The sequence below is a fragment of the Anser brachyrhynchus genome (genome assembly GCF_964034855.1).
Source record: "Anser brachyrhynchus genome assembly, chromosome: 5".
In the NCBI taxonomy this organism is placed as follows: domain Eukaryota; kingdom Metazoa; phylum Chordata; class Aves; order Anseriformes; family Anatidae; genus Anser; species Anser brachyrhynchus.
Window position 1 is genome coordinate 49,227,590 of NC_137699.1, and position 22,654 is coordinate 49,250,243.

Below are 22,654 nucleotides of genomic sequence, written 5' to 3' on the forward strand. Positions count from 1 at the left end.
CATTGACTAGGTTAACTCTAACACTACCCAGCAATTTCCAGTATTTATATATTTTTTTAAATTATGAAGACAGATGATTTTTAGAAGTGGTCAGGTATAAGCAAGCACAAATCCTATTGACATATGTGTTAGAAACTGTCTTACTTCAAGTACTGCGGTGGTCACTACAGAAGTTAGAAGGAACTGCTAAGACAGAGAAGCTGTTTTCAATGACTTTGCAATTTGCAGCTGATAGAGCTGAGAGGACTGGACATCTCCGGTTGTTGCTAGCAGTGTTTCTTTTCTCTGATACCTTACTCACACTGGTTCCATATGAATCATTTAGCAGAAATGCCATGCAAGTGGAAAGGCTCTCAACCTCAGTCAGTTAAAGAATGTTCCTGCTTATGTGCTTATCTTTTTTTTTTTTTAAGCAGATCTATTTTTTTTAAATGTTAATGAAAAAGTTCCTGAATTAGACTTCCACTCCTTGTTCCTTAAATCTCAGTGCATTAGGCTTTTTACACCTGCACCTCAGGACACCAGACCTCACCCAGTGCCCATTTCCCGGTGAGGCACACCCAAGCAGAGGGCATTTCCTCAGGGCTTCTCTTTGGATCTCCAAAGCAAGCTGGTTCCTAACAGCCACACACAGTCCTTCCTTTTACGGAAATCTTAGAAGTCTAAGAATACACCTGTCATTGAATCAGGTTTCTCTTTAAAAAACAAAGCATGTGTCTAATTTCAGCTGCAGAGCATGATTTTCAAGACCACCAGACTTGGAGCCCCACTGGCCCAAGCACACCTTGGGGGAACCTGTGTCTTACCGGCCACAGGACTAAGGGACCACGTGCCTACACCATTACTGTAAATGGGACTTCAGCTCCTAAGCCAGACATGCTTTTTGAAAATAATGCACACATATCCTTACAACAATATCTTCTACATAGCCTATAAGCAGCAAGCACATTTACCACTGCACCTACAGTGACATTTTAAAAAACACCTACCATTTTCACCTTATAATTTGATTACAATAGTATATCCACAGAAGAATCATTTTTTTCTCTGAAGTTTATGAATCCACCATGAAATTTCAAGCATCGACATAGCAAAAACATTGATAAATCAAGTCAAGGAAAGGAGAGGATGAAAAATGAAAACTGAAAATACTGCGAGTCCCACCTCCTGAATGTGTGACACAATGGCAGCTTGAGTTTCAATATCCAGCTGTTTTATTCTTTCAATGAACTCTTCTTTTCTTTCACACTGTTAAAAGAAAACACTCCCTGAAACAGTGCTACATCCTAAAACTTACTACAACATTTTCCACCCCCTCAAAAAAAATCACTACATTGCTAATGACAAAATATTCAAGACCTATACTTTGTCATGTTAGAAGGTATAACACTTTGTTGCTCTGTATGGAGCATGAACTGAATCATGCTGTAAATTATTTCAAGTCTTTTACAGTCAGTACAAGTAAGGCTAAGTTAAAAGGCTGGTTTTGCTCTTTATAAACAAGTTTAAAATGCAAAGAGACCAAGAGGTGGGGCAACAGCTGGAGGAAATTATCACAGCTTCATTAATGGAGCTGCACAAACATAAACCAGGTGAGTACAAGACCTACATTTACATTGCATCATTTAACCTGTCTGCTTTCCTGTTTGCATTTCGCATGGCTTTGGCAATGAAAAAAGATGCATCTCTTTAGATACTATTCACATCAATGCTTTGCTTTGCTTGTTGGACAAAATCAACATGTGCTTTAGATAAAAAGCAGGCTTGGGAAACCTTCTGGATAAAAACGAGTGACATTTCAGACAAACAGTTTAGTAAATCTTTCACTAAAAGTTTTTAAAGTCAGACATCTGCTATCAATATATCAGGAACTGTACACTAATTACATTACAATGCACAGTGGTTACAGGATGGCAATAGAAAAGTTAAACATTAAAGTTTTTTAACTGCTTTTTCTGCAGTGTCCCTTTGGGGTCTGCTTCTGAGTCTCACCACTCATGTTACTGGGAAGAACCTCAGAACTGTAAATGGGGACTGAGGATGCACAACAGCTTGTCAAATCAGACCTCTGTTCTTTGTGTTGCAATGTAGCACTGAGATGAAGTTCAGAGCAGCCATATGAAGACAGTGTTACTCTGACATAATTGACTTGACATAGCTGAGCAGGGTAAGTGTCCTAAGGCATGACAAAAACACTAGACAGACCTACAAACAAGGTCAATTATAAGCAAAGGCTAGTCCACGATGCGTCTATTGTTTACTACCAGGGAGGTTTGGTGGGCAGAACACTGATTTCTTTATCTGGTAACTGTCGCCTATTTCTGGGGATTTTCCCATATACATTGCCCATCCATTTATTTTAACAAATGCCACATAAAAATCCCCACATGAATATACAAAGTAGTTATTCATCTCAGATTTTCTACATATCTACATCCAATCAAACGATTATGCAAACAAAATCAGGCTCCATTAAACAAATGTTTAGACTGTTAGCTTATCTATTTGTTTTGTACTACTACACACGCATTTCCAAATAGTAAGAAAATAAACCACCAATCTTGATATCAAGAACACTGTTCAAAGCTTATCTTTTCACACTCTGTTATCAAAGTTGGCTAATTAGTTGCAAGAGTACTTATCCTGCATCTGATTTAAATGTTGGTAACATTGAGGTTACTCTGCCACAAACTGTGCTTCCTTTCCCTGTGCTTTTTCCCTGCATTCACTTCATTCACCTATTGTGTTTTTTCACAATTTTAGTTCACAATTTATCTTGAGCTGGGGATTTTTTCATACAGCAGTGATCTTTGGGTGGCTTTTCTCAGCCCAGAAATAACAAAAGACTCCAAAGATTCAAAAGCCAGTATTTTTAAAGCCTTTAAATGTTCACCTGCACAGCACATCCCAGAACCAACAACAGCAGCTTCTTAATTTCATCCATACTTTTACCTAGAAAGGAAAAAAGGGAATCAGTATATATGTGCAACATAAATTAAGTACTTGCAAATCATCATCTCCAAAATATCCTCCTTAAGAGAAATACCTTCTTTGGACAAATGCCTGTTGAGATATGTGCCCATTATACTGTTACCATACTTCCCATATGACAGTACAACTCTTATGGATTATTTAAAATCCCAAATCCAACAAGACTTCCCCCCATGTGCTACCCTCACATTTTCTGAGTTCTTTTTTGGCTCATGCAGTAAAAATTTTTTTTTTTCCTTTATACGGTTTATGCACATGCCCAATACTTGTCCCTTGGTTTGTGATTAACAAGGGTGAAAAACAAAAACAAGCCAAAAGACACCCTGGGCAGAAGGCGAAGGACAGTTACTCTGAAAAGACAAACTCATCCTAAATTCTGCGTCTGTAGTTACTGCTCAGTGTTCCCAAAAAACGAAGGCCATTCTGTGCACATAAATCCTCTCTTTAGAGAGATACTCAGCAACTAATGCTGCCTCTGGTTCTGCATCAAAGCGTGTTCTCACTTTGAAGCGCAAGCCCCATGTGCTAAGAGGGATGAAAAACGAGCGTTGCAGAAGGGAGGAGAGGCAGCTAGCCATATGCTCTGGAACCACGGGGGGGAGGAGGGACACGCAGGTTTGTCACCGCAGGGGACCCTGCTGCAGCCGACAGCCCCGCGCCACCTCCTAAGGTTAGGAGAAAAGAAGCCACACACGGGAAACTGGTGTGGCTCTGAGCCAGCTCCAGATCTTCTTTCAACAAAATTTGTGTGTGGACTGTTGGGCGGTAAAGAAAATTATGTATATCAAAGGTGCATCAAAGGTGCCCTGCAATGCAGGGAGGTGGATGCCAAGGAGCTTCACAGAGGATCAAAATTCATTATGTAGTTATAAAAGAACCGAGGTTCAAAATGAGATGTTCAGGAAAAGCCAGTCTTCATCCACACAGGGGAACAGGATAGAAACAAATGGGCCATGTACAGTTCTCTCTCATCCCTATATGACTGTTTCCTGACACAGGGTACATAACTGTGGGATAAACGTTTCCACTTCGTACCCTGCGCTGAGCAGACAAGATGGCGACTTCCGAGTGCCACCGTGTCCCCACACCAACGCTGTGCCCCTAGGCTGGGCCGGCAGCCTGTCAGCGCCACGTGTGGGACCAAGGCTGGGCGGCCGGCCTTGCACCGACCCGCGGCCCCATGGCCCCATACTGACCGCGGCCACCACGGGGCCTCCTTGCAGCCCGAGAACCTCACAGAGCAGCACGTGGACAGCTTCGGAAATAATTTGTTTTCTCATGTCCTTTTAAAAGAGAAGTGCTCTGCGCAGGCCTTAGGTGTACCTCACTTGTTTAACAACTTTTCAACAACTTCATTGTTCGCTTCCCTGTAGAATATTTGAAAATTGGTTTTGAAAAACATATAGTCTGCCTTGATCCCTCTCCCCACATCCAGCAACGTATCTGACTTATTCCCTTCTGAAAATTTACAATCTAATATACAAATAACATTTCAGTATCTCACACACACAAAAAAAAACAAGAGATCTGCTACTTCATGAACAGTTCCTGCAGCAACACCACTAGCCCAAGGAGATACTAAGTGTGATCAGAAGAATTCCCCGCCCCCCCAAAGTGGAGTTTTTGTTAGAGTTTCAGCACTTGGTTTCATTCTGCATCAGTTTCAGAGCAGATCCAGACTAGGTATTAAATGCAGAGCACACCCATGGGACACAAGAGCAAGTTGCTAGGTGAAGGAGAGCGAGTGACTGCGGTGGCCCTCTGTTTCTCCCAGACATACTGAAACATCTGCTCCAGGAGACCGAAGGTACTGGGAGAAGACACCCGGCTGCTGACTCCAGATCATGCCAGACAGGTGCTCTAATCCTATGGGTCCCCAAACCCAATCCACGCACCACAGCATCACAGCTGTCCTCCAGGTGGGCCTGGTGGCTTGGAATTATTCGGTTTAGAAAATTATTTTCCAACGAGTGCATCTATATATCCCAAAGTCAGGCAAGTTTCTTAAGCCATTCAAACCACACTGTCTGCACCAAAGGCAATAGGCTTTGTTTTCCTCTCCTTGAGCTAACAGATGTGCACTGCTGATGCTGCATGACCCTGTGAGGTGAAATACCGTTAGCAGGGTAACTTAACGAGGTCAGCCTGCTCTCCCATCAGGGACTGACCTTGCCTGGAAACACCACTTAGAGACCTCGTCCCCACTTGAGCTCTCCCATCAGAAAAAGAACCCCGGGGAGACACAAGTCCCTTTGGCAGGGAAAGCTACACTGCAGCTTATGGAAAGCAGTGAGAAAGTAAAAGACTGAAGGCAATCACGAGTTTATTAGTTTGCTACTGTTTAAACGCTAACATTTGGCAGCCTTATTAGCTGACCTTACCAGAAGCGTGCTCCTACAACCTAGGAAGCAAGCGCTTAGGTCTGGGGCAGCTCTCGACAGACAGATATCCACAAGCTGAAGCCAACGGTTTGGATTCAATTAGCACCTAAACAGAGAGGTGCTAACAAAAGGTGGTGCTTGTCTTTTTTTTTTTTTTTCCTTCCTTTTTAACACCTTTTTGAGAACTCCAGGGCGGCTGCTTGCAGGCTACATATCTGGGCCTGCGATGGAGCCAGCAACCTGGGGACGTGCAGAAAGCCCATCTGCTGCCAGCAGCGGGTTGTCTGGAAGGGGGAAAAAGCCAACACCACCTGTGTGCCCCAGGAGCCGCCCTGTGCCGCCGGGCCAGGAGGCCCCTCTGCTCTCGCAGGAGACAGAGGGCGAGAAACAGATGGCATGATTCAGGGAGAAGGCGGGCAAAGAGATTAGGAGACAACAAAAAATGAGGATGAAGGTACAGAGATGATACAGAAGATTGAAAAAATTAGAGGGGGGTTGGAGGAGAAGGAAAGATGTAAGAGAAAATGGGAAAAAAAAAGCGAAAGAGCCCAAAAACAAGAAATTTTGAGCCTGTGAAGCTTCTTTATGTACTTTCCTACTATAATTTTCCTCCAGCAGGCAAGAGAGAATGATATTTTGTGTAGTGCTACATGCAGCAGCCAGTGGATCTGTGAAGAAGCTGGGAAGGGGTGAAGCACACAACTGCTGTTTTTCCCAGCTGTAGCAACATCCTGGATAAGAAAAGCTTGAATTCTAAATTTACACTACTTAGGCAGTGTTTTGTTATTAACTTCATACTTTATGAACCTTTGTGTGTCTGGAGGATTATGAAACAAAATGAGGAAGGAAACCAGACATGAAAAAATACCCCAGTGGGAGCACACATCTTTTAGGATTTTAATGAAAAACAGTTTCTATAGATATTTACTAGCAGGGATCTGCAGCTTGCTCATTCACAAACTTCGCATGTAAAATGAAAAGGGGATCTAAATAGCAAAGTTTTCTGTTTTGAAGTGACAGAAATGAGCCTACATCAGGCAAACAAGACCTCATTTCCATTCTTGTTCTGAAAGAAGTTAAATGCCCCCTGCCCCCAAAGAACCATGTCTGATGAAAAATATGCTGATGATTTTCATATTGAACACAAGGAATTGGTGGTGCAGTAGCAAATTGAAAAGACTGTTCAATAAAAACCTTAGAGGAAGACAAAAACAGAGAGGAAGTTTAATGGTAGTAGTTGTCTACTGCACAGCATAGTGAGAGGAGTAAGTCCTGTAATGTCAGATGCATGATTTTGCAAGTCATATTCCCGGAAAAGTTTTCTAAATTCTTTAACTAAACTTCCAGGTTTCTGTTCAGCTCCCTACTTTCTACAAAACAGTCAAAGACTTCATCTTCTCACTAACTACTTTTTGTAATTGTAATGCTTATGGGACAAATGAACTGCAGTAGGCAAACCTGCCACAGCCTGGAACAAAATGATTTAGAGTACGTGGAAGCTCGTAAAGCTCCTAAACCTAGTAGACATGCACCATCTCCTATGCAAAAGCCCAACTACAACCGCATTTTTAGTAGCAGTGGCTCTGTCTTTTCAATAGTCTCATGTTCCAAATACAGCTGCAGAAGCCCTCCGTAGTCCCAAGTGTTGAGTGCCAAATGGGAGCTACATAGCAAGAACAGCATTCTCAGCTTTAGAGCTGTGCAGTTTCTAATTTAAAACATGTAACACCACTTTTGGCTGTTTTAGGACAAAGTGAAATTTGCAGATTGCACTGGTGAACAGACAGCTCTGAAAAACATGCTTAGTAAAACATCATGTGGGCTCATTACAAGGAAGAAATCACTAAAATTATTACAGAGCGAATCACATGGAACAATTTAGCAGCTCTCTGGTCCAGGATCTATGGAATTAATACAGTCATTAGGAGCCATCCCAGTTCAAACAGTACACAACAACGTATTATGTTTTCCAAGAATGTGATTATATGATAATTTTTTCTTCCTCTAGGTAAGAGGTATCTTTCATTCAGATATGGGGTTGGAGTTAGATGATCTTTAAGGTCCCTTCCAACCCAAGCCATTCTATGATTACCTTACCTATGACATAGGGAAAGCAAAAACTGGGATTTGATCAATGCCTCTGAGATCCACCCCTTCCAGTCTGCCTGCCTGACTTCAGCCTCCAGCCTCAGCTGCTCCCCACAGCCCCTCGCCCAGCACTGCCTCTGCAGATGCTCCCTCCAGGACCTTCCTTCCCCTGCTTCCCCAACTCTGTCCTGAATTGGACCACTGACAGAAAGAGGTTTCTCCTCTACTATTCTTATCACTTATAAGCATTAGCCTCCGATAATTCATATCTGCCTCATCTCTTCTCCCCATACTGCTGTCATGCCCAGCCTCCTCACTCCTCTGTCAGCTTTCCCTGGGGTTTCTCTGTATTCATGCCAAAAGCACCATTTCCCATGCTGACGACTGCTTTGTCCTCACATTTCTATTCAATCTGCAGCCCTCCTTTAGCTCTCTCACTGACAGAAAGAATATCTCATTTCACTTTCTTTTCCTCCCATGTGTCACTGCCTTCCTCTCACTCTTCCCTGCAAAACACTCAGCAACAAAGACGTAAGTCCAACAGTTACCACTCACCCGCAACACAGCCTACTCCTGCATTAGGCTTTCTTGTGAGCTGCTTTCTATTGGTTTTAGTAACGCCTCTGCAGACCTCTCCTCCCTGTTGCTACTTTCCAGGCTTCCCATCAGCCCTGAGCCAGGTCTCTTTCTGAAAACTCCCCTAGTTCTTTATTTCCCTAACCATTCCTTCAGCACATTCTCCCTTACCTCTAAGGGTAAGATTAAGACAAGCTTCTTTTGAAATCCTCTCCCCAAAAGTCTATTTGCATATGTTCTTTGGAGCAAGCACATCTCAAGCCTTCCTTTGCACAACAGCTACCTGTGCAGTGCCTAAGCTGTAACTGGTTCTCAAAAGCAGTATGTAATATGGCTAAACAAGAACTTCATGTTTTTAATACACACACATCCCGTCATTTTCTGCCATCTAACTGTTATATTCTCACATTCTTTATCCTCTTTCTCATGTTCTCCTAAATAACGTTAACAGTAAGTCAGGGACAGATAAATAAAAAAAAAAACAACGAGAAGACCACATTTCAAAAGATGTCAGAACGTAAGGCAAACGTCTGGTTGTAATTAGAGGAGCTGGCCAATATCTTTCCTACAAGAGACACATCAGGTGCTTTCTTCAAAGAAAGATTGATTTAAGGTGCTGACAAGCACCAAGTCAACGGTGGGAAATTATACATTAGTACACGACAGCTTTCAAGTGTGCAGCTTCCCCAGGAACCAACGCTGTGGTTACTGCGCTGTGAGCCTCCTGCCAGCTGTCACTCAGGACCAGCCACTGCAAGAAGCCAGACAGCCTTTCCCATTGACACAGCCAGCAGAGTTTGCCTTTTTGGCCCAGACATCTCTATTCAGAAGCATTCTCGATGCTAGCTAGCACCCCAGCTTTTGTTGACTGTCCATATGACTGAGAAAAGCAACAGCTCTTACATTTATATTTTCTTTAGCTGTAACAGTAGCCCGTACAGAAAAATTAAGACTGGCATTTCAGAGTTTACTGTGCTTGTTGAAGAAGTGGGTACCTTACTCTCAGCTTGATTTTACTGCAAAAGTGTCAGGACTGAGTTTCAGTGACCCAGTATCTGTAAGTTAATATTCTTTTCTGATATAATCCCTTTGTGTATGTACATACACTACAGCTGCCAAGAGCAGCACAATGAAATTTTCTGCCAAGGTTTCTGCCATTTGTTTGTTCTGGAGATGCTGGTTACCATGTCATGCCCCGTCACTGCTGACAGGGTTCATTCATTTTTCCTTCTTTGGTAAAAATAGATTCACTGTCCTTGGCATTGGTATTGTGCTACATCAGAGATGAAAACTAGGAGGACAAATGGTTCTTCTATGGCAGACTGTGCTCTTGATCACTTGCAGCAACAAGCGAAGAGACATGACTTTCAAGCAAACAGTTGTTGCCCTGGCTTTGGCAAGAACTCGCTATCATGTGTATATAAGTGTATATTTGCAAGACATATGCAAACGTATCAGATATTGTACTTGTATACACAGGTAAGTAGAATAAAACAAATACAGACTTCATTTAGCACGGGGGAGAGGTGAAGAACCCAACAAACTACTCACCAGAAAGAGGATCTTTGCCAATCATTAGAACATTTGGTAAATTCATTACGATCAGCTGCTGGAGGACTTCCTAAACAAAAGAGAACAACAAAGTTCAGTGTGAAGGAATCCCAATCAATCATGCCACAAAGAATACAGAGCTCCATCGATTACAAAGCCTTTAATATACTGGCAGTTCAGAGGTCACAAGAGGAAGCCCCACTTGAGAGAGAAATCCCTATTTGAAGATGGCATCAGGTTGCACAGCTAACATACACTAAACGCCTCTTTTACCAATGGAGGAGAGAGAACTTGGAGGGTCCCATGGTACTAATCAAAATAAATGCACAGCCATGCCAGGCACACCCATCAGTCATGCCTTTACCCCAGGCATGACCTGTATTCATTTGATGTTCAACATACAGCTGTTGTCATGTTCCAAGGCGTACAAATGCAGCGGGCTCATCAAAGGCACCTAAGCCTGTCTGTGAAGTTTGAGTAATTCAAATAATTGGTCAAATCATTTCATGGGTCTGAGATTCTAATGATGGGCTTGGGAAGTGGGTGTGGGGGGAAAGCTATTGAACAGACTTCTTGCACTGCTCAGAGAAAACAGATTTAAAGTCCTAGATTTGCTTCCTTTGTTTTTAATGGGGAGAAAAAACACATTTGTTTAATAATGTTGTGAACCTCATTTAAATGTCCTTTTATCTTGGGGGGAGATAAGGAAGGGAGGTGCATTGTTCGGTCAGAATCACTTAAATGTCAGCTGCCTGAAGCTACTCTGAAATGACTGAGCAGGCTTAGAGAGGAAAGGCTACAAGCCCTGGGGCAGGCAAAATGCCCAAAGGTGGACAAAAAAATACACTGCAAAGGGAACTCTGTACAGTGCTGTATTCAGCCACGCACTCAAGTAATTTTCTGTAACATACTGAGCACAGCAGTACGGTTCCTAGCTTCAACCTGCAGTTACTAGCACCCGTTCGCGATGACTGGAATAAAACACTGTGCTGGCAAGTATTTATTTCGCATAAAAAGACTGGGAGGAAAATGGCTGTGTGCTGAAAGCACCGTGCTGGGATTCAGGAAACAAAGGTTCCCCATATGACTCTACCAAATGTTTGGCAGGTGCCCTTTCCTCGCTTGTCTCCACATCCCAGACTCCCCCACAGCCATGGGGAGGGCTCACGCTTTAAAACTTGTGAAATCCTCAGCGCCAGAGGAAAAAACACTGCAGCCAGGCACAAAGCACAGGCACACATTTCCTAAAACAATCACCCATTCACTGAACACTTCCTCTCCAAGTTACTGGGTTGTTATTTCTCTGCTTTCAAAGTTACCGTAGGAAGAAAAATTAAACCTGATTGAAAGAGGAAATATTCCAGTGAGCCTGCAGCATCTGATAAGTAATCAGAGTGGATGCTTTTTTTAAAAAAGTTTTGGACGTAACACACATCATTTTTCCCCCTCCAATCCATGCTCAGAATACACTCCTCAGCAGTAACTTTCCGGATAAAGTAGAAATATCTCAGCAGCACAGCTGACAGGGGTTTTGGTGCTGCTAAGAAGGCAGGCTCTACAGATCTTCATGTAATGTGCAGTTTGGCTAATGTGGGCCAGGCATTTGTTGAGCCATTAGCCAAATGCATTTTACACTTTGTGCACGTTAAACAGAAGTCTGTTTGCACCTGTTATCCAAGCAGCTGCAAACCACGTCGCTCGTAAGAACACAGAGCAATATCTGTTATGGCAATACAGGGGGGCACCAAGGCTTTAAACAAATTCAAAATTTGCATATGCCAAAGTATTGGGCTCTAACCAGCGATTTCCATGGCAAAAAAAAAAAAAAGGAGAATTTTGTTTCCAGTCACCCAGCGCATGGAGTGGCACTGAGGCAGGAATGCATAAAGAATTCAGTTTGTCTTTGTGTAATCATCAGATCGCCAGCTACTTAACCCGCAGACACAAAGGACATTACGGCTAACCTTTCTGCTGTTAACATTCCCATGCACTGCTCCCGTAAAATTATTGCGAGTATACCATCCAACATAACCATGCCTGCACGCCCCCGGGGCTGCCTGAACCTCGCATCTGGCAGGAGCTGAACGCAAGCAGAAACGGCCCTGAAGCTGTGAGGAGTGATTTCTTAATTCAGACTGAAAGATCCCAATTGTTGCAAGAGGTGAGACGCTGATCTGTTTATTTTTAAAATACACAGATAACTATCTTCATCATTTAAACGCCTCCACTTAAGATTATTATTTGCGATAACGCCTTTACGTTGTGTAGCTCATTGGTAGATCTCGGTGCTTTATAAAGGAGGGTCAATGCCATTGCCCTCATTTTTCAAGATGGGGGAAGAATCACAGAAATAAAGTTACTTCAGTTTAGTGAACTACCCTCTGTTAAGTGAGATATATCAACACACCACTCGGCTACAAGGGTGAGCTGAAGTGTGTTAGTTGAAAACTCTTACATCGATGCTGATGAATTATACCCCTGATTTTATACAGGCTAAAACCACAAAAATTTACTAAGGCTCAGCTGACATGGAGTGATTCAATAGCTGGGATAATGTGATGGTGCCTCAGACGCATTGCTTAAACCCTCACATTTAACCCCACCAAGCTGTGACCCCTCACCACGGATCAAGGCGCTCCACAGAGCCAACCAGCTCCTACACCAGCCACTGGGCTAACCCGGACGCGCAGCTGGAGCCCCATCAGCGAAATAAACAGCAGATAAAATGTGACATTTCCCCCCAAGGGCAGCAAGCGACTGTATTATGTAAAGGATGCTGTTACGCGTGGAATCCAACACAGCTCTGAGTCACAAGAGCGAAGGCAGGGATGCCGTGTATTCGTGGATTTGTTCTCCCTCAGATGCACGGCATGGCCAGGGGCAGGCAGGAGCTGCTGCAGAGCAAAGCAAGGTTTGCAAGCACTTTAAATTGCCCACAAAACCCCACAATACTCCAGAGAACAACTATACAAGCAAAAATTCTAATTTCTCCTGTGAGAGACCTTTTAATCATTTTTACAGCACAAGGAAAGCTTGATTAAAACGGTAAAGGTTACAGCAACAACATATGGTAACAATTTCCCTAATTATTAAAACAATTAGGGTTTGAGTTGTCAGCTTTACACTGAGGCCATTAACCAGCTTGGAGGCCAGCAACTGCACGTTAGGAATCATCTTTCCCACACTACTGTTTGCCTTTTTTTTTTTTTTAACTGCTGCTAATGAGATTTCCATGACAAAACAGTGTTGCTATCAGCAGTCTTATTTAAGGAATACAATTCAAAACAGATCATGATTAGGCATTAGCACAGCTCCTGTTGGTGCCTGAAATCCTCTTCCAAAGAGGATATTTTAAACTTGAAGGGATTTGTCCAAAATCTAAGCTCTTCTGTCAGCAGCGATGGCGGCAGGAATTGATGCTTTTAGTTAGCAGGTCATCGCTTACCATCACAAAATAGAAATACTGGCAGCCACTTGAGCCAGACTCCCCAAACCCAATAGGAAAAGCCCACCAAGGTTTCTGCACGGGGAGTTACGTGACCCTGTATCCAGCGGGACAGCTTCCCATGCGCAGGTCAAACCGCCTCTTCAGCCCTTGCTCTCTGCCGGGCCTGCCTGCAGCAGTGAGTGAGGCAGGCTGAAACAACCAGCAGACAGGAGCAACGGGGAGCAAGTCTGGCTGCCAAAGCCTGAGTTTTGCTGAAAGTAGCTTGGAACTCCACACCGGCACCCTGAGGATCCAAAAATACTCTTAAGTTACCCAGGAATCACGAGTTTAAAACGTAAATAAATGCTGTGTTCTCGGCAGTAGCCTTCTGACCTCTGAGCCCTTGGCATACACTTGCTTCACATTTGCAGTCACTTTCCTAAGAAGGGAGCTTAAAAAAAAAAAAAAAGCCAAAATTCCCCCACACAGACTCTACAAGTCGAGGGCTTTAGGAGAAAATCAAGACACATACAAGATCCCTGATAAAACTGTAAGCGCTGAGTGAAGCCCTTAGGCTTATTAAGAACATGAACAAACACACTGCAGCAACCTCATCCCCTCAGTCAGAGAGCTTCCAATTTGTCTCTGGAGTGCTGAGGCATGTTTTACTTGCTGTTTTTATCTTTCCAAGATCACACACGCAGGGTATGTGCTGTCTGCCTTGGGTCATTAGAAGATATGCAGCGGCAACTCTCACTCTCAAGTCCCCACAGTCGTGTATTAACACTTTATTTACCCGTTACAGGGTAAATGGCCCCCTTGTAATTTTGTAGGAACAAAATCTCCTGGGCCCATAATACACATTTACTCCTTCAAAACACATGCGCAACAGCATGGAAGAAAATGGTCTTAAGGTATCATTCTTGGCTGTGTTTTTAAATGCCAGTGAAAGCATGCCAATGGTTCCAGCAAAGAATGCACTGCTAGGAGAGGAGTAAGTAAAACTGTCCTTCCCATGGCTCAGAGACCAGGCAAATATAAGCTTTACACAGAAACTCTTCCCTGTGCCACAGTACAGCACAGCGTCAATGTAAAGTAACTACGAGCTTCCCATGCGGAATTAAATTAACCTCTGCCTGAAAGCTAAACAAGAAGCGAGTCCCAAATAAATTATGTAAGAAGAACAGCAGTCTACTGGCCATTGTAATTCAATGCTCAAGCCAAGCCATTCCATTTAAGTATATTGCTTGGCTATAAAATGCTAATTGCCCAGCTGACTGGGAGCCAAATGGTGCTTCCCTACTTGAAATGCCCATGAGGAAAAACCATCAGCAGCTTTATTTATACCACTAAAAGCAAACATTCCCTGGCCAGAGAAACAGGCTTACATTTCAACTGCAACTCAGACCCACGGAATGGGAAAGTTCAGCAGAGCCCTACCTATGCAGCGCTGTCGACACCTTTCTCCAATAACCTCAGCATGGATCTGATCTCCAAACGGCACCGGGAGCGGGGCCCTACGCACTTTGATAAACTCCCTGTGAGTGTCCACAGTTCAGGGCCTGCCAGGCAGGGATGGCAGCATAGGACACTACCACAAACATGGGACGGGTCGGTGCTTCCTACACCAGGTGTGCTCAGGGTCGATTTCAAGCTTTTCTGGAAACAGAACTTGAATAGTGAACAGTCAGGCAATAAGTACATTTTAACATTAAAACATATTTTAAAGAATGAATTCAGATATGTTTTGGTTTTTTTTCCCCTCAAATAGTTTTAAAATTTTCCAGTTCTGTTTTTATGCAACAAAGCAAGATACTTTGCAGCCTACAACAAGGAAGTTATGCTTTAAAAGAAGGAAATTCATCTACCACTGTATACAAACTTCAGATATTTTTTATTATTATTTTCTTGTAATCATCTGAGGAGTTATTAGTGGTGTCAGGAAAACGATTTACAACAAGACTGTAAACTGTATGACAGGGTCCCACGAAAGATTAGACAAGATGAAACAAGTTGTAGCAGGGTAATGACAAGGAAGTGAAACACAAACCCATCTTTTGTTGAGACGTTTTCTGTGTGCATCTTACCATGCGAGCACACCTGACGACACCACGTGTGTGACTCAGTACCTGCTGTTCCCCTGCCAACACGTTATATACGTGACAAAATTTGATTAAGAACCTCGCTCATCTCTGCAACAATTGTATTCGTTGGGTGATGGACTAGGGGATTAGCTGTCTTAAAAGGGCTTTTTTTTTTTCTGAAAAACAGCAAACTACAAAGCACGCTTCAAAGATCCTTCATGTGGAAATCCAAAAGCAACTAAAATAACTGTTGCCTCATCTGAAAACGATCAGTTCTGACAATCATAGGCTGGCATCTCAGTGGGAGGGGATGTGAAGGAATCATGCCTAGTCTTAACCATTCTCAGCATGTGCAGGGTGTGGGTAACTAACCAAGTGACGACAATACACTGAACAGAGGAGTAAGACCATGTTTTATTCAGATCAAAACAATAAACACCCGCAATTTGGACAGTGCACAATTAAAAACAAACAAAAAAGCAAACAGACCCAGACACAATCATCCACCCAATTCTTACATCAAGGACTGTCACGGCTCAGGTTTTGCTTTTTATCAGAGGTCCCAGACCAGAGTAAAACCTCATTCGCTGCAAGCTGTACAATCCAGAGACCTTGTCACTTACATGCAATAGGCCAATGACAAAACAGTAACAAGCAATGGAGGAAGACGATGAAAATAAGATCCCATGGTTATGACGTGATCCACTGTGCACTCTCTCACTGCTTTACGAACTGGTTAAATCACCTACTCAGGAGCAGCATACAACAAAATCACTCCACGCCTCAGAGAGCAAGGCAAGCCCTGATGAAAACATTTGCTTTAAGATAGATTCAAATCATTTGCAGTGCACATGTTTGCATCCCACAACAAGAGTTTTGTATGCATTTAAATAAAGGTACTTTATATAAAAAGCATTTTAGGACACAATTGGTTTTACTTCAAGCCCAGTGGAATAAATAACACGGAAGCTGCCACCCCCACAGCCCCAGCTGCAGAGGAAGCAGATTTTTTTTTAAACTAAATGTAAATATGTACATTTGCTTCTAAAATATGAAGCAAAATCTTCAGTGGCTACATGGTGGCAGATTTTCTAGCCTAGTGTGGCTGACTCCAAGATGAATCACTCATTTTAATACAATGCAGAGCCCTGTAGCTGTGCCTAGAGGCAATATTGATTTGACCCAGAGAAGAGAAAATCCAATTGCAGAGCACTGGGTCCCTCAGCTCCTATTGCCAGCAGCACTTTGATTTACCTACCTGCTGAAAATGAAAAGCTTATTGATTTATCCTCAACTTTTCTCTTCAAATCATGTGCAAGTGACTTCAGATATTTATGACAGTGTCCAGACAAATTACTCTTGACTTGTATTTTATTCCACCTTAGAGCTGTCCTGGGGTGGTTTATGCAGTAACAGGGAATGAGGAATGTGGTGTGTTAAAGGCCTGTCACTTGGCATTACTAATATAACCAGCTAAAATGCAATCCATCTGTTCTACACGCTTCCAGCTAATCTGCGGTGGTCTCTAAGGACCATAATAATTCAGCCTAACACACAAGAAAAAGAAACACCACTGCCCATCAGAGCAGACTTGAAGCACTTCCGAACTCTCCGAAACTCAGCACCAAGCACAGTCACTTACATAAAAAACAAGTCAATTTTCCCAAACACAGTTTAAGGATATTTTGCTCGAATAATAAAGCCAAAAGTTTTCACATTAAATTCTAAAACTGATCAAGTGTTTCTCAGCTTTTAACACTGAAGCCTGATACCAAATTATGTTAGCCATGCAGAGCTCCTGGGGATAAGCTCTGCTCCACTGTCCTTTGTTCACTGGAATGAAAACAGAAGTTACAATATTAAAATAGAACTTCCAGTTGAGAAACGAACACCAACCCGATGGGTTTCTATACAGGTTACGTATACGATATGTTTTCTACCACTTCTCTTACTGCAAATATTTCTAAATCCTGTTTTTTTGTTTTTATTTTCCCATTATGTTCATAGGGAAGAGACACAGTAAACACCTAACTGGGTACATGATACTTGCTCAGATAAAATGCATCGAATCTGTTAATAAAATTTCTATGCTGTCATGAAGAAAAGAAAAAATATTAACTTGAGCAAGCATATAGTGAGTTTGGGGATTACTTAGATGTTCAGATCCAGAGATCTGTATTCCAACCACAATATGAGAAAAAGCACCACGAGCTCCAACACAACCGCTGATGTGACCATCACAGAGACACGGACTGTGCCCAGGGAAAGCAGCAGCCAGAAGTACAGTGAAAGAAAGGAGTCAGAGAAGGGCACACGTGGGAATAGCGGTTACCCATCAGAGCAATACTACCTTCCTAAAGGGGAATAATGAGCAGAAGCTACATAGCGTAAGTACGCACACATTGTGCGCTTGTCCTAGCATCATCAGGTCATTTACTAGTCTAAATGCTGCCTGAAAAAGAACGATGCAGCTTGGGAAAAGCTCTGTAAAACGCTGCTAATCCCAGAAGCATCTGTGACAAGAAGCATTTTGAGGTTCTCTAGCACAAATACTGAAAAGTCAAATCAAAGCCAGTTTAAATAAGAAAACAAACCTGTGAAGCTACAAAAATGAATGGGGGGAAGGAAGAGGTATACAAGAATGAAATAATTTCAAGATTTCTAACTGCTTCTTATGAACAACGTTTTAGTAGCAAACAGAAGGCCTAGCAGACACAATCAAATTTAGTACAAATACACAACTCAAATTTTATCAGTGACTAGGGTAATAAAAGCCAAACAAGCATGCAGGTTGGCTGGTATGAATCTGCGACTGTCCTGTTTGAAGCAGGAGCTCACTAGCAATTTGCAGTCTGTCCATTAGCTCCCTCCAAAACAAGATGCTTTACTCTGCCACTCTTATTAATGCTGCGTAATAGCCTAGTGTCTCAGTACCCCTCTTTATTGCCATCACAGAAAAGCATTTCTTACTGTTAGTAAAAAATGCCTTGCCTGGCCTTTACTACATCCAAACATCCTCATGCTTGCCTGAATGTAAAGCGGTTAAATGTTTAGAAACAAGCATAGACGTGCTCAGCCTTTTCGGATAATACTCCCTGAATAAACAAGATTTTAATTCTCATTACGTTGGTAAACAATTTTCAGAAACTTGAATGGATGGTGCTGGAGAAGTTAAGAAAATTAAACACAACACCGAGGATCAGTAAATATATGGACACCATTCACTGGTGACCTACAGGGATTTTATGTGATAAAACACGAGTTACTGGTTAACAAATTAACAATTGGCTAACATTGTCCACTTTGAAAGGCATGAAATCTTTCAGGCTAATTCAGGTAAAACCCAAGATAATTTTTCCCAAGACAATTTTTTTCCCCAGTAAAGAAAAGAGTTGTGACAGCACTTAAGAAATTCCAGAGAGAAAACTGAGCAACTGGCCCGCGAGCACTTCTCCTCTCCACCACCAAAACACGTACATAAAGTGTAAAGAAAAAAAATCAAGTTTAATTTAAACTACTTGTAACACACAAAGATTTAAAAAAATATTTTCAAGCATGACTTTCCAAAAAGCTTAAACGTTCTTGTGCCTGTGCAGTTTACGTTGGCGACTTTGCCTTATAGGAGGAACTGTTTCAGAAAGCACACAAACACCACCACCGTGCCAAGCAGCTTACTGTCCAGCTCCAACACAGAAAAGCAGCATGGGCAAGAAGTCAGTGGTGGCCCCTGCAGACAGCAGAACAGAAGCACATGCTGGATTTACAGTGGAGGCAAGCTTTTGGCTGGCCTTGGGGGACAACAGAGAAGCTGTTGGGACAAGCGGTCCCCACCTGCAAGGACACCCGACCGGACACTAAGATGCCCTGGGACAAACGAGGTGGCTGGGAGAAGTGCAGGGAGGGAAAGAAAGGTGGTGCTACTGATCATGTCTGCAGGTTAAAACAAAGTTGGTCGTGCACACTCCTCATCTGTTTACGTGAGCTTGCTTCTTACTCATCTCCGGCAACGGTGTGACATCTGCTCACGGGGAGTTCTCTTGCAGGCGAACTCCTGTTACCCAGCAGTTACCAGGAGCACTAAAAACTCAAATACCAGTCACGTAGAGAGAGAGAGGCTTCTGGGTTCAGGCATGTCCTTGTCAAATACTGCTAGAAAAACTTAAGGGGTGTTACTGCAGGTGATGCTATGAGCTTTACAGTTATTTTAAAGTAGAAGAATTTACACCCACTATCGTTACCACAACGTATCGCCGCATTACCAGTACTATCTAATTTATCTGATATTGGTGAGTTCAGCAAACGCCAGTCAGCCCTTAGCTAGGAGATCTGCTGCTGCAAGCAATGACCCCAAGTTTTTTCCCTAGGGACAGTGGAGGGAGAAGCTCCAGCTCAAAGACCAGGCAGCTCTACCATGCACAAGCCTACGGGGCGTTTCTCTTCACAGCCAGCAGTCACCTTACCGCTGGCAGGTAACGCACTGAGGATTTCAGAGGCTTGCGATGCCTCTTGCATTGTAAAGGCAGAGAAGCGCAACAAATTTCATGTGTGGTTTGCACAATGTAACCTGAGCACTGCTTGGAAGAAAATACTCCTCACAACCAGGGTCACCTGCCAGTTTTACCATTAGGACTGTGCTGTGGTTGCAATGCTGTCAGAAACAAGTAAACAAACAAAAATAGAAAGAGACCACAGAAACTAGCTGCAGTAAAAATTAATAGCGAAAAAAATGGAAAAGGGCAGGAAGAAGACAGAGGGTCCCTGCTCCAAGAGGAGCTCTGACATCATCCTCGCTCCCCTCCCTTCTGGATTTTCTGTGCTCACTTGTCCTCAAGCAAACACTCTTCAGGGAGAGCTTCCAGTCCTGTCAGTCCTTAACAGTGCTCCTTTAGGTATCCGAAACAACTGATTAGTACCACCTCATACAATCTGTGTAATCTACTGCGAGTCGTGCAGCTAACTCATAGCTGGTACCATTGATGAATTCAGCAGAGCTTTGCCCTTTTTGCTCCCCCTCCTGCCTCACACCGCAGACTTCCCCTCAAGGGCTCTCCCTCAGGGCAGCACTAGCAGGCAGCTCCGGACGAGTTAAGCAGCAACCACGTGCCTCTGACAGAGAGCAGCATGAAGTGTTTTCTGTGCTTTTTAAAAGATTACTTTCTCTCCCCACTTTTGACTTCTCTTCATCAATACTTGCTGGTGGTCATGGCACACTGAAGGCATACAACACTCTAGGAATTCCTGTGATATCTTAAAAAAAAAAAAAAAAAAAACACGAAATGTGCAGTCGCATCCTAGAAGGTCCTTTCTTTCTGCCATCTGTCACAGAAACAGCAGTACGTTGTGCAGCTATGTTATTATTAATATCCAGGGAAGATTAACCTCTAATGCTCCTGCTGCACCAGTTGTAAGGCTTCTGACCATGGGATTTTCTGTGTCAACAAAATACAATTTCCTCTCAAGCTGTGATGTTCGGTGTTTTCCTGAAAGACAAGCTCATAGATCACATGCTCATAACAAAAGCCTCACCTATAACTGAAAGCAAACGTGACTTTCAAGACTTCACGTTTACTGAGGAAAAGTTTAAAAACAATCTAAATGCTTCAAAAAGAACCACTAAACACAGCACCAAACACAAGCAGCTACTGAGGCTAAAAAGCAGAAAAAGCAGAATGGAGCTAGACACAAATTTTACGCATACAAGTAAAAGCCTTTTACATTATAGTGTCATTCTTCAATTACACTTCTCAATCTTCAGAGTCCTTTAACGGCATGTAAAGGTGGCAGACCCACATGTTTCCAGGCAATTTCCAAGCTCCCTCGCATGTGGATCCCTTACCTACATCGCCAGAGCTCAGGTTTACTTTTTTAGCAACATAATCAACAGAAACACAATCTGATGTATCGAGTGACTTGTGCTCGCCATCCACCCGATCACAAACAACAGGAGTGCCACTCCGCCGGGCTGACCTCTCAGCTAGCTGAAAGAAAAGCAGGGGAGGGTAAAACCCTGCTGACAGACTGCTTCTGGCAAGAGGGATTCAAGCGTCAGGCTGCAGAGAGCAGGAGCACCTCCTGTCTTCCAGCCCATGCGGGTTGTGTCAGGCTGTAAGAAGAATTATTAGAATTTTAAAAGCTACAGATTATGCTGACGTTTCTATTGCTGTAACTCCTGAGCAGCAAACCTAAGCCTAGCAAGTATTCACAGGGTGCTGAGGTTTCTTGATGGCCCAGAGAAAGTCTGACTCCTAGAGGCAGCTTCAGATGAAGTTTTAAGGGGCACAAAAATCAGAGAATGGTTGCACAAGCAGCATGTTATCTGCAGAGAGAGGGTTTACACGCTTCACCTCAGCAAAGCACAAAACTTTGGCAAAGAGATCGAGCCATACACCAGTGAAATGAGCAATGCCAGGCCCATTACAAACTCCAAAATGTTGATGTTAAGTGGTACGGTAAGGATTCTTTTGTTCTGTTTTACTAACAGCTTTCCACGTAACTTCTTAAAATTGCTCTGCATCATTGTTTAAACATACTCTGGCAGAGGCATTGAGTTACTTGGACAAACCTGTTCTTTGCTGAGAGCATCATGAATTGGCTGAGTGATGAATGGCTGCTCAGAAACCGGAGCTCTATGGGAATTAGCGCAGCCACTCACCACCAGACGTGCCGCAGTAAAACAATTTGTGCTCTTCAAACCCACAGTAAGAGTTAATGCTTCGGAGCTGGGCATCTGAACTAAGAGTCTGACTTCTGAGCGCTCGGAAAACATGAGGCTCCCCCTGATTTTAAAGGGAGGAGCAGACATTTACTGCCTCGAAAACAATCAAAAACACACCCAGAGTTATAATATGGTACCTGAATGCAAGCCTAGATGCTCCGGCACCTCGGCAGCACTCGGTGAATTCACCATTCCCATAAATCTTGGCATAAGCTGTAGATGTTCAGCATCTCCACAACGGTAACATGTTTGATAAATACAAGGTCCTGAGATCAGGCATTGAAGTTTGAACTTACGACCTTCAAGCTATGCAATTTCTACTGCTAGTGTAAGTACGTGAGAGATCTGCTGGGTCTCCAAAATTTAGTATTGAAATTTCATGCACAACATTAAAAAAAAAAAAAAATCCCTGACTTGACATGCAGTCACCGATGTCAATTTCTAAGCTGTGACACAGAAAGAGGCACAACTGAAACTAAAAAGACCATTTGCTGCGTTTCAGATGAGCAGATACACGATTCCTTGTGAATTCTGACTGCAAGCCATTCTCCTGAGGTACAGGCAGCAGCCCTTTTGAAATCAGCTCTGCACAACGTGGGCAGGAACTAAGCAAGCTTCTTCAAATGGTGCTGCCAACAAAATTCAGCTCAGAGCTGCACAACTCCAGGTTCAGTGGCAGGGTTTTTGATACATGCAGAGGACAGAAGAACAGGAAGGAAACCTGCCCACTGGAAAACCTGCCCACTGGACACGTTATGTAGAATTTCACATCGAACTGTAAGAAAAAGAAACTTGGCCACCCACTTATTCCTTTGCCATGCCCCACTCCTCCCCATCAGAG

General features: G+C 43.1%; 1 protein-coding gene across 4 annotated transcripts in view; it reads right to left on the reverse strand.

The window, feature by feature from the left end:
- Positions 1-22,654, reverse strand: part of CCDC88C (coiled-coil domain containing 88C) — a 91,816-nt gene that overhangs the window by 44,478 nt on the left and 24,684 nt on the right. For all 4 annotated transcript variants that reach the window (XM_080596251.1, XM_080596252.1, XM_080596250.1 and 1 more), the window contains exons 4-6: positions 9,588-9,657; positions 2,894-2,952; positions 1,165-1,248 (exon numbers count right to left, since the gene is read on the reverse strand). In XM_080596251.1, coding sequence (XP_080452377.1) covers positions 1,165-1,248; positions 2,894-2,952; positions 9,588-9,657 — 213 coding nt within the window. The remainder of the gene's footprint in view (positions 1-1,164; positions 1,249-2,893; positions 2,953-9,587; positions 9,658-22,654) is intronic.